The following is a 19023-nucleotide window of genomic DNA, read 5'->3' as shown; positions in this document are numbered from 1 at the left end:
TCCGGCGATCCTTCTGCCTCAGCCTCCCAAGTAGCTGGAACTACAGGCATGCACTACCACACCTGGCTAATTTTTTTAATGTATTTATTGTAGAGATGAGGTCTCGCCAAGTTGCTCTGGCTGGTCTCGAACTCCTGGGCTCAGGCTCTTGCCTCAGTCTCCCAAAGGGCTGGGATGACAGGCTTGAGCCACCGTGCCCGGCCAGGTGCATCTGTTAAATGGGGTAATAACACCATTCTAACTGGGCTTACTGAAGTATTGGCAACAATGTATATGAAATGCTCACATGGTGCTTAACACATCACATGTACTAAATACATGAATTATTATTGTTTTACATTCATAATTTTTGTTTTTTTACTGACAGAAATATTTATTGGTTGAATATTTAGTATAGCTGTGTGATCTTGGACAAGTTATTTAACCCGTGTCTCGGTTTCTTCATCTATAAAATGGGGATCATAGTGGCCGGGTGTGGTGGCTCAAGCCTGTAATCCTAGCACTTTGGGAGGCTGAGGTGGGAGGATAGCTTGAGCCCAGGAGTTCGACACCAACCTAGACAACATAGTGAGACATTGTTTCTACAAAAAATTAAAAAATAGCTGGGTGTGGTAGCGCACGCTTATATTCCAAGCCACTCAGGAGGCTGAGGCTGAAGGATTGCCTGAGCCTAGGAGGTTGAGGATGTGGTGAGCTATAACCGTGCCACTGCACTGTAGCCTGGGCGACAGAGACCCTGACTCAAAACAAAAAATGGGGCTAATAGTGCTATCTTATTAGGTTGTTACAAGGATTAAATGAGTTAATATGGGAAGGCTTATTGAAAAACCCCTAGCACATAAATGCTATGTAAGAGGTTGTATTAATGCAATTGTTTAGTCAGAATAGTGTCTTATCTACCTACTTCATGGGATTCTTGTTTAGTGTGAAGTGTCGGACTGTTGCCTCTTTTAACCATGGCTTTCCTCTTTCAGATTTTCACCTCTGTTTACTAGAGGGACTCCCAAAGGTTATCCACCCATCTGTGAAAATGTTCATTATTATCTGGCTTCCTGCCTTTGCTCAATAATTATTGTCTCTGTAGCAGCCTGCTTCAAGATAGGTCCCGTGTGCATTCTTGAAAGAGTGTGACAGCTTGGCGGAGGAAAGGCAAATTATTTTATCGAACTGAAATATGGGTTGAAATGTAGAATTTCCTTTACTTTCTTATTTTGGTTCAGAGACCCAGGAACTGTGGTCCCAGAGGAGAAAGTCCAGTCAGCCCTACGAAGCCCTTTTCCCTTCAGCATATCTTTTGGTAGAATGAGAAGAAGCAGGGGACAGTAAAATGTTTCCTAGAATCCCCAACCAGAAGGAAGCTCTCTGTTAGGGCAAGAAGGAGGCAGATCAGAAGAGTGCTGTCTGTACCCCTCTCTTGGCAAAGATGGTCTCTGTCTGCCTAAACAAGACATTTGACCAGAGACATGTGTGCTCCAGGCATGATGGATGCTTCCAAACAGGAAAAGGGAGGAAAAAAGACAGGGACCTGGAAATTAAAGATTATGTTGGAATAACTCCTCAGAATGTATTTGGCTTAAGGAAGTACAAATTCACAAAGGTAGAAATAGGCGAATAAACACCATGAAGTACATTATATAAAAGTCTTTATTTTAAGTGAAAAAATTGAATAATGGTGTCTTATTTTTTATGTGTTTTATTGTGGAAAAATATGCATAACATAAAATGTGCCACTTCAACCATTTTCAGGTGTGGCATTAAGTACAGGCACATTCTTGGGCCGCATTCACCACTGTCTGTCTCTGGAACATCTTCATCTTTTTTTTTTTTTGAGTTGGAGTCTCACTCTGTCACCCAGACTGGAGTGCAGTGGCCGCTCCCGGCCACTGCAGCCTCGACCTGCTGGGCTCCGGCGATCCTTCTGCCTCAGCCTTCCAAGTAGCTGGAACTATAGGCACGTGCTACCACGCCTGGCTCATTTTTTATTTTATTGTAGAGATGAGGTCTCACCAAGTTGCCCAGACAGGTCTCGAACCCTTGGGCTCAGGCAATCCACTCACCTCAGACTCCCAAAGTGCTGGGATTATAGACTGAGCCACTGAGCCCGGCTACATTTTCATCTTACCAAACAAAAATAGTGCTGATATTTCCTGTGCCTTTCCATTGGGAACGTCATTTCTTTAGACATAAATTAAGACTGATTTTCTGATCCTGTATACAATAGTTGATACGTTAGTTCTATTCAAGTCTCTTTGGTGTTCATTTCTGTAGGAGGTATCTTCACTCGGCAACAAGAGAGCACTTCTTTATTTCTTTGGAACCCTTGGCCTTTTCTCGTCTTTGTTTCTACCTCCTGTGTTAACTCTCTGTAAATTTCCCTTCTTCTGGTTATCACTACCATCATTTTCCAAAAGATCCCTCTGCTTGAACCTAAATGGCTCCTTGTCTTTGTTTCTGTCCAGTTCTTTTCCTCCAGCTCTTTCTATCCATTTAGGTTGTTTGTTTGTTTGTTTGTTTGTTTGAATAGGGGTCTCACTCTGTTGCCCAGACGGGAGTGCAGTGGTACAATCATGGCCTCATGGCTGACTCAACCTCCTGGGCTCAGGTGATCCTTCTGCCTCAGACTCCTGAGTAGCTAAGACTACAGACACGTGCTACCATGCCTTGCTAATTTTTTTTACTTTTTGTAGAAACAAAGTCCTGCTATGTTGCCCAAGCCTGTCCTGAACTCCTGGGTTCAAACAGTCTTCCCACCTTGACCTCCCAAAGTGCTAGGATTAGGCATGAACCATGTCACTTGGTGTCACATGGACTTTAGCAGTTAACTACAGAAGGTCCTCACCCTCAAGGAAGCTTCTATTCTAGTTGGAGGAGGCAAGCAGTAAATGAGAAAATGATTTAACCAAAGGTCCTTGATTGTGAGAAGTGACAGAAAGAAGAAAGTTGGGTGGTATAAAAGAGAAAGTGGAGAGAAAGAAGGGGGGGACCTTCTGGGAAGGCCTTTCTGAGAAGGAATGAGTCGGAGCTGGTTGTTCAAGAGTAATGAGTGAAAAGTGCTGCCTGGCATTTGGGAAGCCTTTGTTAGCGCTCCAGCGGACAGCCTAGGCAACATAGTGAGACCACGTCACCACAAAAAATAATTAGACTAATTAGCTGACTGTGGTGGTGTGTGCCCGTAGTCCCAGCTTCTCAGGAGGTTGAAGTAGGAGGATTGCTGGAGCCTAGGAATTGGAGGCTGTAGTGAGCCGTGGTCATGTGCCTGGGCAACAGAGTGAGACTATGTTTCCACAAAAAACCCAAAAAACATAAACCACAGGAGATCCATAGAGCTTTATCTCCCAACCCAAGGGAAGAGGGCACTGCCGATGTGAAGGGACTGCCAATTTATTTACATCAAAAGACAGGATTTGGGAGCTGTCGTTAATTTTCCCACTAGTCATAGTTTTTCTACTTTAGGCAATTATCTAAAACAATACTTCACAAGCCTTGACACTGGCTAAAGCATTGGAGACTACACATGTATTTTATAATCAATTAAGGTGTTTTTTGTTTTGTTTTGTTTTATCGAGTTGGAGTCTCACTCTTGTGCCCAGGCTGGAGTGCAGTGGCACTCTCATGGTCACCGCAGCCTCGACCCGCTGGGCTCAGGCGATCCTTCCGCCTCAGCCTTACAAGTAGCTGGAACCACAGGCATGCGCCATCATGCCTGGCTAATTTTTCTTGATTTATTGTAGAGATGAGGTCTCACCAAGTTGCCCAGGCTGATCTTGAACCCATGGACTCAGGCCATCCTCTCACCTCGGCCTCCCAAAGTGCTGGGATTATAGGCATGAGCCACCTTGCCTGGCAAAGGTGTTGTTTTTAAGTGAATTTGAGGGCCTTATCATCTTCACCTCGGTGTCTTGAACTTAGGAAATGAAGTGAGAGAGAACATTCTAAATGGAGTGTCTTAATTTGGGCTGCCGTAACACAATACCATAAATGGGGTGGCTTATAAACAACAGAAACATACTTCTCATGGTTCTGGAGACTGGCAAGTCTAAAGTCAGGGCACTGGTGATTGATTCGGTGTCTGTCTGGTAAGGGCCTTCTTCCTAGTTTATTGATGGCACCTTCTCATTGTGTCCTCCTGTGGCACAGGGATCTGGAGAGCTACTAGTGTCACTTTCATGAGGGCACTAATCCTAGTCATTAGGTCTCCATCCTCATAACCTAATCACCTTTTAGGGCCCTTACCTTCTAATACCATCACCTGGGGTTTTTGGTATTTTAATATATGAATGGTGGGGGACAAAAACACTTCAGTCATAATAAGATGATTCCTTTGTTAAGTAAGAAATTTAAGCCAAGTGTGGTGGCTTATGCCTATTATCCTAATGCTTTGAATGGCTGAAGTGGGAGGATAGCTTGAGGCCATCCTGGATTATAGATTGAGATCCCATCTCTACAAAAAAAATGTAAGAATTAACTGAGTGTGGTGGCTCTCACCTGTAGTTTCAATTATTCTGGAGGCTGAGGCAGTAGAACCCCTTGAGCCCAGGAGTTTGAGGTCGCAGTGAACTATAATCGTGCCATTGCACTCCAGTCTGGGCGATAGAGTGAGACCCTGTTCCCCCTGTCTCCCCCCCAAAAAGAAATGTATAGTTTCTATTTCATAATTTCTTTCTGACAGAAGGGACTTAAATATTTGTTTATATCTAAGCAAAGACTTAAGAACATCTCAGACAAACGAAACGCTGGCTGTAGACAGGAAGAGAATTAGGACCATGTTGGTTTCCTATGGTGTGAATCTAGCTCTCTTCTCTGTACTGAGTTTGACAGTAGCAGAGGTGATCATGAAAGGTTTAAGGCCCTGAAGTTAGAAAAACCTTGAATTGTGCTAGGAGGTGAAGAAACACCAGTGATACTCAGTCAGAGATGTGGACAGAGCATGTAAATTCCACAGAGCCCTTCACAGATGACAGTACAGGTGTGACTGCATGAAGCACAGCAAAAAGTCTTGACGGGGCTTAAGGGTGAACGTGGCATGATCTATTGTAGTTTTTGTTTTTGTTTTAAAGCTCTCTGAACATTTCACAATGATATGAAATGAGTGTGTACCTACTAACAGAGCTTCTAGTTACATGGAGCAAAAACATTCCTTTTTTTTTTTTTTGAGTTGGCGTCTCACTCCATCACCCAGGCTGGAGTAGTACAGGGGTGTGCTTATGTCCACCCCAGCGCTGACTTGCTGGCCTCCAGTGATCCTTCCACCTCAGCCTTCCAAGTAGCCAGAACTACAGGCACGCACTTTCGCACCAGCTAGTTTTTTATTTATTGTAGAGACGAGGTCTCACCAAGTTGTCCAGGCTGGTCTCGAACCCGTGAGCTCAGGCAATCCACTCACCTCAGCCTCCCAAAGTGCTGGGATTATACGTTGAGCCACCGAGCCTGGCCTTGCAAAAACATACTTAGACGAGTAGAGAAATAGATACATCTGCCGAGTTGGAGTCTTCAACATTCCTTATTTGATAATTGACTATGAGTAGAATGAAAATTAGAATGATTCCCAAATCATGTCTGTTGTTGTAAATGAATGTGCAGTAACTTCATGTTGCTCCCCCCATCCTTCTTTGTGTCTGGAGAGCAAGTGCCATGGAGTCCGTGTGGTTATAATAAACAGAATGAAAACCAGTTAGGATACAGGAGGCCTTGACAACACTCCAACCAGGTGACCTAATCGACAGTGATAGAATTTATAGACTATTCCACCCAACAACTGCAGAATATACATTTAAAAAAATGTACAGGGAACATTCACCAAGATAGACTCTATGCTGGCCATAAAACAAGTCTCGGTCAATATGAAAAGATTGAAATTTTGCAGAGGATGCTCCTTGACTACAAGGGAATTAAGATAGAAATGGATGACAAAAAGATACCTGGAAAATCCTAAGGATTTGGAAATTAAACAAGACACTTGTAAATAACCAATGGGTCAAAGAACAAGTCACAGTGGAAATTTTTAAAAAAAATCTTGCTGGGTACAGTGACTCACGCCTGTAATTCCAGCACTTTGGGAGGTGGAGAGAGGATTACCTGAGCCCAGGGGTTCGAGACCAGCCTGAGCAACATGGCGAGACCTCATCTCTACAATAAATAAAAAAATTATCCAGGCATCGTGGCATGTGCCTGTGGTTTCAGCTACTTAGAAGGCTGAAGTAGAAAGCTTACCAAGTTGCCTAGCCTGGTCTCAAACCCGTGGGCTCAGGCAGTCCTCTCATTTAATCATCCGTGAGTATGCCACTGTACTTCAACCTGAGCGACAGAGACTCCAACTCAAAAAAAAAAAAGTAAATTTAGCTAGGCATGGTGGCATGTGCCTGTAGTCCAAGCAACTTGGAAGGCTGAGGAGGGAGAATTGCCTGAACCTGGGAGGTTGAGGCTGCAGTGAGCTATGATCATGCCACTGCACTCCAGCCTGGGCAACAGAGTGAGACCCTGACTCAAAAAAATAGATAAACAAACAAATAAATAAAATGCACACACACAAAAAGAGCAAGTAAGTGAGGAGCAGGGTAAGGAGTGAGCATAGCAAGGGGAGGACTACCAGTTGCTGGGTGAAGCTGGGGATAACAGCGGGAGAGAGAGGAGGGGTGAGAGATCAAGCTGTCAAAGCGGGCAGGGCCCTATCAGGAGCTTTGCCAACAAACTCGGAGGTGTTCCATGACTTGACCCGGACACCTCAAGGTCATCCATGCTTCCTCTCCCACCCATATCCAATTCTCACTGAGTCCCATAGTCCCTACCTCCAAAATCCCTGCATCCGTACATTTCTCTCCCTCTCCACTTCCTCGCCCTGATCCAAGGCACCATGGTAGTTTCCCCAGAATTCTGTAAAGTTCTTTTCGTCTCACTCTGTCTCCCAGGCTGGAGTGCAGTGGCACACTCACGGCCTCCACAGCCTCGATCTGCTGGGCTCAGGCAGTCCTTCCACTTCAGCCTTCCAAGTAGCTAGAACGACAAGTGCATGCCACCATGCCTCGCTAATTTTTTTTTTAATTATTATAGAGACAAGGTCTTGTCACGTTGCCCAGGTTGGTCTTGAACCGTGGGCTCAGGCAGTCCTCTTGCCTCCGCCTCCCATAGTGCTGGAATTACAGGCATGAGCCACCGAGCCTGACCTAAACTTACTTACTCTTAACTAAGATGTCACTTCTTCTGGGAAGCTTTCCTTGCTTTTTCTACACACTGGCTTAGGGTCTTTGCTGTGTGCCTCTGTGCTACCGTGATCATCACCTGCACCTCCCTTTGCTTTGCCTCTTTTCTCTCTCCCCCATTAAAAGCTCCTGAGAACAGGGAATGTGTCATCTGTCTCCTGCTTTCACTACTACTACCATAGCTAGTTGCTGGTCACCCGGGCGGTACATCAAAGAACCTAGCCCTTGTGAGAATAAGATGGTAGTAATGTCACATAGCATGTATTGAGTCCTAACTGCGTGTGCCAAAGGCTTTACACAATGATCTCATTTATCATCCTAGCAGCACTATAAAATAGGTTACAATCCCATTTACCAGAAAAAGAAACAGGCTTACAAGGCTTAAGCAAGTTGGGCATGGTGACTCATACCTGTAATCCCGGCACTTTGGGAGGCTGAGGTGAGAGGATTGCCTGGACCCACGGGTTCGAGACCAGCCTGGATAACTTGGTGAGACTTCATCTCTACAGTAAATCAAAAAATTAGCCAGGCATGGTGGTGCATGCCTGTAGTTCCAGCTACTTGGAAGGCTGAGGAGGAAGGATGGCCTAAGCCCAGCAGGTCAATGCTACAGTGGCTGTGAGCATGCCACTGTACTCCAGCCTGGACGACAGACTGAAAGTCCAACTCAAAAAAATAAAAAAAAAACTTAAGTGGCAAATTGTCTGAGATCACTCAGTTGGTGGTGGAAATAGCATTTGAACACAGGTAGTCAGATTTCAAATCCAAAACTTTTAGCCATCAAGTTGTTGTTTTGCCCAGGTCTGACCAGGATTGGAGCAGAACGAACTCAAAGGTGAGCTGGGAGCCCCTGACCATCTGACTGCCCATGGCCAGGTGTTGCCCACACTTGGTGCAGATTGCTGAGCAGGGCTAACTGCAGGTGGGTGCCCAGGTTGGGTTGGTGCACAGAGCGGGAGTAGGAAGACCCATCATATAGGGCCAGCAGCATCTAGTACAGATAGCTATTGTTTGCTACTTTATTTTTTTTTGAGTTGGAGTCTCACTGTTGCCCAAGCTGGAGTGCAGTGGCACATTCACAGCCACCACAGCCTCGACTGCTGGGCTCAGGTGATCTTTCTGCCTCAGCCTTCCAAGTAGCTGGAACTACAGGCACACACCACCACCACGCCCAGCTAATTATTTATTTATTTATTGTAGAGATGAGGTCTTGCCAAGTTGCCCAGGCTGGTTTTGAACCCATGGGCTAAGACAATCCTTTCACCTTGGCCTCTCAAAGTCCTGAGATTATAGGAGTGAGCCACCACACCCAGCTGTGTACTACCTTTTACCCTCCCTTACACTAAAAAAAAAAAAAAAAAAGTCTTATTTTTAGTGCAATTTCCATAAAGGAATTTGAATGGCTAATTTCAATCCTTTTGGTAAATATTCCTCTTCCCACTATAATATGGCCAACAATGATTCTCTGCAAATTAATACCAGCAGTAATTGCTGCAGAATTAACCTCCAGGGATGCAGTGTTATTGAAAGAGTGATTTTTCTTTTTTGTCTCTTGTTTTTCAGATAAAGAATAAAAAGACCTTATGTACTTATTTTCAGTTAAGGTAATAAGTGGAGTATGATATCAGAAAGGTTCGAAAACTTTGTTCTCTGCTTGACTCTGACTACATAAAAGCCTTTTTGAAGTGCTGTGAGCATTGAAGCGAATGGCAACTAATTATACTTGACATTTTGAAAGGGAAAACACAGAGACTTCTTACAAAACCGCCATTTATTGAGTGCTTACTATGTGCCAGCCACTCTACTGACTACCTTTTGCGTTTCATTTCATGACATCACTGCAGCAACCCAGGCAAAGTGGTGGTGGTGGTCTTGCTTTCTGCTTTTTGCAGAATGGGAAACTGAGGCCTAGAAAGACTGAGCAGCTTGTTCCAAGTCACAGGGCTAGTGCCTTCTGCTGCCAAGACTCTCATACTCAGGAATACAAGACCCAAGATTCTTAAGTACTGCCTTCTCACATGTCTCTGAGTTTTACCATAAGGATTGCATCTGTATGTTCTTTTGAAATATGATGCACATACCAAAAAGATCATGTGGAAACCTTATATGAGGTGGGACAATTAAGCTCACGAACTCATCCTAGAAAAAATGCTACATATCTCATTGCTGAATATCACCATGGCCACCTTCCAAGTATTCCCCTTGAGAAGCTGTGTGCCAATGCCAGCACCTAGTCCACCCTTGAGACAATTTTGGAATTCTTTTTCTGGATTAGCCTTCAGAGCTGTCATCAATTACCTTTGATGTCCTGAATGTCATCAAAATGTCTTCCTTTCAATATTTCCTTTATCTTCGGGTAAAGAAATAAGTCATTAAGTAGCCAGATCAGGTGAGTAGGGAGGGTGTTCCAATACAGTTTTTAGTTTACCATTCAAAAACCCCCTTGCAGACAGTGCTGTGTGAGCTGATGCATTGTCATGAGGTAAGAGCTCCTTCAGGACCATTTTTGTGCACACCTTTCTCATGCCAAGATTTTCAGTTATGATTTTCCTAACTGTTTCTCTACCGATATTTATTTAGTCTGTTAGGCCTCTCACAGTCAGCTGACGATTTTGATGCACAATTCGACAAATTTTTACAATGTTTTCGTTAGTTCTGCTCATTACTGGCTGTCCTATCCCCTCTATATCAGTGATGCTTTCTCTCTCCTCGGAAAAACATTTAATCCATTTGTACACTGTTGTTTTCTTCATGGCATTATCCCCATAAACTTGGACTAACATGTCCCTGATTTCACTTTCATTCTTGCCAAGTTTAACAAGAAATTTAATGTTTGCTCATGACTCTAATTCAAACTCTGACATTCTCACAATGGCACACAAAAACATGCAGCAACAATAATGAACACCACTCAGCAAGACACCGCCACATTGACACGAACACAGCTGTGAGACACTGATATACAAAGGTCATAAAACCTCACTGAGTTGTTTGTACAGTGTTGCCAATATAAGTGCATGGTGGCAAGTTCAAACTTAATTATCAGACCTTTTATGCTTAGTTTAACAAGCTTATACCCATGTAACCACCTTTGTGGTCAAGAATAGACTATATGTCTGTCACCCCAGAAATCCCCCACCATCAAGGTATCCCTTTCCAAGATCACCATGAGCTCCTTTTAATTTCAAGGGGGGCCCATGAGGAAGAGGGAGGGAGACAGGCTTCAGCAACTGCAAACTTCAATATGTTCAAGGACCAAATGAGAAACATGAGAATGATACAGACCAGAGACAATCTCAGTTCATGGCAACTCTATCATTCTCCTATCACTTAGGTTAAAATCTTTTTATTTATTTATTTAGTTTCTTGAGTTGGAGTCTCACTTTGTTGCCCAGGCTGGAGGGCAGTGGCACGCTCACGGTCACCCCAGCGTTGACCTGGGGGACTCCAGCAATCCTTCCACCTCAGACTTCCAAGTAGCCGGAACTCGCCCAGCACGCGCTACCTCGCCCAGCTAATTTTTTATTTATTGTAGAGATGAGGTCTCACCAAGATGCTCAGGCTGGTCTCGAACCCGTGTACTCAGGCAATCCACCCTCCTCGGCCTCCCAAAGTGCTGGGATTATAGGCTGAACCATAGAGCCTGGCCGAGTTAAAATCTTTGAAGTTGCCCTTGACTTTCTTTCTGTCACATTCTATATCCAATCCACCAGGAAGCCCGTTGACTCTGTCTTTAGCCTATCTTTAGGATTTGACCTCTTCTCACGCTTTGTGTTGTGACCACCGGGGCCAGGCTACCATCACATCTCACTTGAATTGCTAAAACTACATCCTCACCGGTCTCCCTGCCTCTCTTACGCTTCCCGTCGGTCTGGTCTCAATGCAGCATCCAGGATGACCCTTTGCTCTGAGTCAGATCATGCTGCTTCTCCAATAAGAGCCTTCCACTGACTCCTGTCTCACTCAGAGTAAAAGGCAAAGTTCTTGTAAAGCTGAAATTCTTACAAGGACCAGTCCACCCTTTCTGCTCCATCCTCATCTCTGTCTTTTTTTCCCATTGCTCACTGAGGTCCAGTCACACCGGACCCTTGATGTTCTAAGAGTCCCAGACATGTTCTTGCCTTCTTCACATGTTCTCATTTCCTTGTCAGGGAGCCCTGGTCCAACCTGGCTCAGACTATTGAAAATTGCACACTCGCCGTACCTGGAATCCCTGGTCCCTCTCCCTGCTTTATTTATAACCTGCTCATATACTATCTAGTCAATGGATTTTTCTGGTTTATTATCTGACTTCCCCCTAGGGCAGAGATTTTTGCCTTTATTGGTCACTGCTGGTCACATCTGGCACTTAGGAAACCCTCTGGAAATGTTTATTATATGAATGAACTGAAAATATAGAGGGTGCCTGTGGCCCAGCCTGTTTTCTCTTGCAGGATGCAGGCTGGTTTTGCCTGAGATGTAGTTTTTCCAAAAGAAGATAAATTTGGATATTTTTGTGAAATCTCCACTTAAAAAAAAAAAAGTTCTGGCAACTAATTCAGACTTTTTGAATAGTCTATTTTTTGCCCCCTTCAAAAAATTAAAAAAGAAAACAAATCTACATGTGGGCTGTATTTGACCCACAGACCCCTAGTTTGCAACCCTCATTTAGGCTGAACAGGCTTTGCCACCTTAACTGAAGACTTAGAAATTTCCCAAGAGCGGTAGTCATGTATTTATTGACAAATTTTTCTTCCTTGTCCCTCAGTTCTAGTTCTGAAAGCCTGTCTCCAGAATCAAACCTCGTCAGAGGAGGAGTTAGATACGGTTCTAGAGAAGACTGTTGAGAGGGCTCCCACCATGAGGATTCAGTCTGTGTGTTGCTTGCTGGAGGGAACCAAAGTCATTAGATTCAGATGTCTCTCAGTGCACGTTGCTTTTCTGACAGCTTTGTGTCACTTATTGCTACAGTGCTAGATCCCAGTCCAGCCCACCAGGGCAAGACTGGTAGGAGATTGCTAAATAAAATCCCTAGACGAGGACCCTCTGAGGGATACCCCATTGGTAGTGGAAACCCTAGAGTTTGGTCACATGCCAGGTTGGTGGGGACAATGGGTGAGAGGCACTTCTCTACAAAACTGGTGAAAGCCAGGTGGCAGGCGTAGTGGATCATGCCTGTAATCCCAGCACTTTGGGAGGCCAAGGTGGATTGCTTAAGCCCAGGAGTTTGAGATTGGCCTGGACAACATAGTGAGAGAAAAAAAATTATAATCTACAAAAAAATAAAAATTAGCCAAGCATAGTAGCTTGCACCTGTAATCCCAGCTATTCAAGGGATTAAGGAAAGAGGATCACCTGAGCCCAGGAGGTTGAAGCGGGTGAGCCATGATTGTGTCACTGCACTTTATCCTGGGAGACAGACTGAGACCCTGACTAGAAATAAAAAAGATGGTGAAATCCTAAATTGGTTCACTTCTAGGAAGGTAGTTTGACATTATCTATTAAATTTACAAATACATATATTTTTTTGACTCAGTCATTATATTTACAGGAATTTATCCTGCATATACACTCACATGTGTTTGAAATGAATTTAGATTAAGAGGGTTTGCATTGTGACATTGTGTGTGGTCTGCAGTAGGTGGCTAGATCTATTATGGAGGCCAGGCATGGTGGCTCAAGCCTGTAATCCCAGCACTCTGGGAGGCCGAGGTGAGGGGATTGCCTGAGCCTGTGGGTTCGAGACCAGCCTGGGCAACTTGGAAAGATGTGGTCTCTACAATAAATAAAAAAACTTAGCTGGATGTGGTAGCATGCTCCTATAGTTTCAGCTACTTGGAAGGCTGAGGCAGAAGGATCACCGGAACCCAGCTAGTCAAGGCTGTGGTGGCTAGGAGCGTGCCACTGCACTCCAGCCTGGGCAACGGAGTAAGACTCCAACTCAAAAAAAAAAAAAAGATCTATTATGGTAGATCCACATAATGGAACACTGTACAGGCATAAAATAATCGGTACGGTCTCTATGTACTGGTATGGGAAGATCTACATGTATTGTTTAAAGGAGAGCAAGCAGGCTAATGACATTGTGTATGCTATGCTATTGTTTGTAGCATAAAAAAGGGAATTAAATATGCATAACTGTTTTGTTCTACATGCATAACATATCTCAGGCACAACACAGAGCAGTCTAATTATGTTGGTTACCTCTAAGGAGGGGACGTGGTGACTGAGGGACAAGGAAAAGTAACTTGTCAATGAATTTGCTTTCATGTATTTTTATTTTGAACCATGTAAATTAAAAAAATGCCATAATATGTGCTTGGAAATATTTCTTTAAAAAGTCCATTGTTGGCCGGACTCGGTGGCTCAGTCTGTAATCCCAGCACTTTGGGAGGCTGAGGTGAGTGGATTGCCTGAGACCGCGGGTTTGAGATCCACCCGGGCAACTTGGCGAGACCTCATCTCTACAATAAATCAAAAAAACTAGCCGGGCGTGGTAGTGCGTGCCTGTATTTCCAGCTACTTGGAAGGCTGAGGCGGAAAGATCACCGGAGCCTAGCAGGTCGAGGCTGCGGTGGCCGGGAGCGGCCACTACACTCCAGTCTGGACGACAGAGTGAGACTCCCACTCAAAAAAAAAATCCATTGTCATGTTGTTTATAATAGTAAAACTGTGGGGGCAATCTGTATGTCAAATAGTAAGATACTGGTTAAGTAAAAATGCTACCCTGTTTAAGATTGTTCTAGTTTTTAAAATTTTTCATGCAATTCATTTGCCTTTTTCTCTCTTGATTAAAGATGGTGCAGATAGTATAGCTTTCTGATAGAACACCTCCATTATTTTTGTTTGTTTGTTTTGAGTTGGAGTCTTACTCTTGTCCAGGCTGGAGTGCAGTGGCATGCTCACAGCCACCCCAATGTCGACCTGCTGGACTCAGGCAATCCTTCCGCCTCCGCCTTCCAAGTAGCTGGAACTACAGGTGCGTACTACCACACCTGGCTAATTTTTTTAATTTATGTGGAGGTGAGGTCTCACCAAGTTGCCCAGGCTGTTCTCAAACCCATGGGCTCAGGCAATCCCCTCATCTCGGGCTCCCAAAGTGCTGGCATAACAGGCTTGAGCCACCACACCCGGCCACATCCATTCTTTAGATCTTTTAATTTTTCCCTTTCTGGGCCTTCTTCAAGTCTTTTGGTTTTCTTTGTTTTTACTCCAATAAGGGGTGGTAATCAAATTTATTGTATTGAAGAAAGTAATGACAACTTTAAAGTAACCAAGTCAGTGAGCTCAAATTGACTTGATTTCTGCATACCCCTTAATTGATGAAAACATTAATATTACATGTTTTTAATCATGCCTCACCAGATAAGCAGCCATAAAGAGAAAATTGTACTATTTCACATGGATTGAATTAGCTCTCTTCCCCTCTGATTCTGTAACTTTAAGTTAGCTTTTTGTAGGAAAGCCATGCTGTCTCTTGTTCCCTTAAGCACATTCTAGAAAGTTACTTTATTTTGTTGTAAGCTTACTTGCCAAAATCCAGCAATCGTTAGCATTATTTGACACATCAACTTGGATAGAACACTTCTCTATGCTTAAGTTTTCCTTTGCAGTAAAACATAATTGGCAGGATATTGAGCCCTTGGGATAGTCTTGGGCATGCAAGACATCATAATTGTTTTTACATTTGATATATAATGTATATCATAACATATACTTGTTAATGTTTTATAGAGAGTTTGCCTTTCTTACACATTATTCTAGAGTTGTGATTTTTTTTAAAAATAGCGGACTAATGCTAATTTTTGACAGAGTTTTTACCTTTTCATGGCAAAATAAGAAAAAAATAATGATAATATAGTGAATTTTTACAGATGGTTTGGACATTCAACTTGTGGAGTTCATCCTAATTATGAAATTAGAATCTTCAAGTTGTTACAGTAGATGTCAAGATAATCTTTTATGAGATGGTAGATGATCATCATTTTAGATTTCATTTTATTGTTTATTATTTTCATTTTATTGGATCTCAAGTCTGAAATTCCAGTGACACCTGTATTATATAGTACCCACGATCATCAGTTTTAAATATGAGGGATCCCAATGGAGTGTTATATTAGTCTTCTTGGGCTGCTGTAACAAAATACAAGACTGGGTGTCTGAAACAACAGAAATTTATTTTCTCTTGGTTGTGTAGGCTGGAAGTCTGAGATCAGAGCAGGAAGTCTGATGAGTATGGCCAGGTTCTGGTAATCCTTCTTCCCGTCCTCACACGGCAGACAGAGAGCACACAGCCTCCTTGGTGGCTCTTCTTTTATTATTATTATTATTTTATTTTTATTTTTTTTTTACTTGGAGTTTCTTTCCATTACCCAGGCTGGAGTACAGTGGCACACTCACAGCCACCCCATTGTCCACCAGCTGAGCGCCAGCGATCCTTCCACCTCAGCCTTCCAAGTAACCAGAACTACAGGCGCTCTCTATCACGCCCAACTAATTTTTTGATTTATTGTAGAGATGAGGTCTCACCTTGTTGCCCTGGCTGGTCTTGAACCCACAGGCTCAGGCAATCCTCTCGCCTGGGTCTCCCAAAGTGCTGGGATTACAGGCTTGAGCTACCGTGCCCGGCCAGTGTCTCTTCTTATACAGGCACTAATCCCATCATGAGGGCCCCACCTCTATCACCTCAACTAAATTTAATCTCCCATAGACTCCATCTCTGAATGCCATCACACTGGGGTTAGGGCTTCAACATATGAATGGTGAGGAGTGCAAATATTGTGTTGTCATGGTGCCACGAAGATGTTAGGCCATGGATCCAGGAAGATTCAAATCCTTTCTTAGTTAAGCTACCCCTAAGTTTGGGGAACAGTGGCAAAACAAGGCAAATAGCACGGTTACTAAGGTGTGAAGTCTGAAACTCCAGGACAAAGCTCTAGAAAGCTAAGCCGTTAGCATGGGAGAACTCTTTCACCTAAGGTGGCTGACTTGAATGAGCCACAACAAAAGTCAGCAAACCACAGTCTATGAGCCAAGAATGGCTTTATGTTTCAAATGGCTGGGGAAAAAAACACAAAAAAAGGATATTTTGTGAGATCTGAAATTTAAATGAAATTAAATTTCAGCATCCGGAAATAAAGTTTTATTGGAACATAGGCATGCTCATTGTGTTGTCAAGGCTGCTTTTGTGCTGCAATGGCCGAGTTGAAGAGTTGCAACAGAGCCTAAAATATTTACTATCTGACTCTTGAGAGGAAAAAGTTTGTCAGTTCCTGACATAAAAACAAAGCAGGCCAGTGACTTGTTTTGCCTAATTCGAAGTCCAAATCTTAGCTAAAAATATCATTTAAAAAATTGCAGTCTGGGCTCGGTGGCTTAACCTATAATCCCAGCACTTTGGGAGGCCGAGATGAACGGATTGTCTGAGCCCGCAGGTTCAAGACCAGCCTAGGCAACTTGGCGAGACCTCATCTCTACAATAAATTAAAAATTAGCCGGGTGTAGTAGCATGTGCCTGTAGTTCCAGCTACTTGGAAGGCTAAGGCGGAAGGATCACCAGAGCCCAGCAGGTCGATGCTGGAGTGGCTGTGAGCGTGCTACTGCACTCTAACCTGGGCAACAGAGTGAGACTCCAACTCAAAAATAAATAAATAAAATAAATAAATAAAAATTGCAGAGCCACTCATTAACACTAGAAGAATTAGATCCAGAGACAGAATATTTACCCCCAAGGTTTGACTTGAGCTAGTTTAGAGATTGCTTCAAGTATTCTATTGCCAGACCTGGATGAGGACAAGTGGCCTTATGGGAAGATGGAAGAAGAGAAAGTCACAGTCATTTGCTGATGTTTTCATTCCTTTGAAAGTTCATTCCCTATCAAATATAGTCCAGGCTTCTGGAATTGGGCCAAACTTGATCAAGATGTATCTTCTTTTAAGTCTCCACTTCTTGATTGACACCCCTGAAGTCAAAGGAGAAGGGAGGAATAGGAACCGCAAGTGGTACCCTTTCTAGAAATTAGCATTAATCAATGAAGATTGATTGCATTATTTACCTAAAAAGGCCACTTCCTTTGTTTCTGACCTGTTTTTGTTTGTTTTCTCCTCCCCACCCCATCTCCTACCCCTAACCCTTACGCACAAAGGTGATTTTAAAGGATGTGGACTCACTTCTCTACGTGGACACTGATGTTCTCTTTCTGAGGCCTGTCGATGACATCTGGAAGCTTCTAAGGCAGTTTAATTCTACCCAGCTTGCAGCCATGGCCCCAGAGCATGAAATACCCAAGATTGGCTGGTACAGCCGCTTTGCTAGGCACCCTTTCTATGGTTCTGCGGGAGTGAATTCAGGAGTCATGTTAATGAACTTGACTCGTATAAGAAGTGCCCAGTTCAAGGTAATGAAGTACTTCAGAAGTCCTTGTTTAAAGACTGGGAGTTTGTCTCTTTCCACACTGACATTCCCAGAGTGTCAGTATGCTGATTTTAGAAAGAAGTAGCCTTGTGGGTGAGCATAAACCAGAGACGAGTATTTGGAAAATTGTGGAATATTTGTTTGTTTGGGAAAATCCCAGACCGCCATGTAATTTAAAGCTTCAGAAGAGTTACCCCTCAGGAATATTAAGTTGTATTTCCAAATCCCGTAATGTTTGAACTCTATGTATACCCAAGGCTTCAAAGATCACGTACAATTTCTTAGAATGACCCTGGGGATATATTTGTCTAAGTACACAGAAGTATTTGTACAAGAGTATTCCTGATCTTATCTTTTGTCCTAGCATAGAACCTAGAGGAACTTAGGTAGAGAATTATTTTTTAAAAATTATCCTCCTATTCAAAAATATAGATTGATCTGTGAGTAATAAGATTGCTAAGAAATATTAAGGGAAAAAAAATCAATGCAGGACATCACGATACTGTAAGAATATGATCACTTTTCTGCCTTAGAAATGTCTAGAAGAATGCCTAAGAGACCATTAATTGTTCATTGCAGATAATTCTGGGGAAATGGGGAATGGAATAGGGTGGGGGAATATTTTTACTTTTTTATTTTATATCTTTGTGTGCTGTTTGAATATTTAGTCTGTGAATGTGTTGCCCTTTTTTTTTTTTTTAAGTAAATCCCATTTTTAAGACAAGGAACAGTGTTTTTCCTTAAGACACCCTAATTCTGTTATCTGCATCTTGTTCTTCCACTTCAATGACAAGAAATAAGCTTAAGAAAGAGGTTCGATTTTGGCATGGTTTTCTGAGTAGAAACCATAGACCCAATTTGCCAGTTCCTGGTTCATCTAGTATCTGTGTGAATATCTGGCAAAACTGACATACTCAGCAGCCATAATTTTAATTTGCCCTGTGCCCTGAGGATAGCAGGACCCCGCCTCTGTTTGCTTCATTCTTCTGAGGGAAAGCAAACCAGTCCTTCTCTGTTGTTTCTCAGGGGACAAGATGTATTTGCTTTGCTTCAGCTGTTCTGATGATTTTCTCTTTTCCAGAACAGCATGATTCCAACAGGCTTGGCTTGGGAGGACATGTTGTACCCTCTGTTCCAGAAGTACAAGAACGCCATCACGTGGGGAGACCAGGACTTATTAAATATTATTTTTTATTTCAATCCAGGTAGGTTCTCTTTCGAGAATGCCGTTGTGTAGGAATACCCCCAGCTCACCCTACACAGCACATTCCAGACCCGAGTTGCTATTGACGGGGTTTGATTCGTGCACAGAGGAGCCTGTGTTCCCCTGTGACATTCGCCCTTTCATCCGCCCCCCTGGGTATCTGACGGAGGCGGGTCCTTGCGCTACTGACACAAAAGGCCAAATGTTGAAACTTCCAATCCTGAACTCCAG

At 43.3% G+C, this 19023-nt stretch overlaps 1 protein-coding gene across 1 annotated transcript in view; it reads left to right on the top strand.

Annotated features, from left to right (window-relative positions):
• GXYLT2 (glucoside xylosyltransferase 2) overlaps positions 1–19023 on the top strand; it is a 72020-nt gene that overhangs the window by 31935 nt on the left and 21062 nt on the right. The window contains exons 3-4 of the mRNA XM_008068213.2: positions 17320–17571; positions 18670–18793. Of these exons, the coding sequence (XP_008066404.1) occupies positions 17320–17571; positions 18670–18793 (376 nt within the window). The remainder of the gene's footprint in view (positions 1–17319; positions 17572–18669; positions 18794–19023) is intronic.

The sequence above is a fragment of the Carlito syrichta genome, unplaced genomic scaffold, assembly GCF_000164805.1.
Source record: "Carlito syrichta isolate Samal-C Ts95f unplaced genomic scaffold, Tarsius_syrichta-2.0.1 Scaffold309895, whole genome shotgun sequence".
NCBI lineage: Eukaryota > Metazoa > Chordata > Mammalia > Primates > Tarsiidae > Carlito > Carlito syrichta.
Note: the sequence above shows the minus strand (reverse complement) of the source record. Positions and strands in the feature narration are given on the sequence as shown.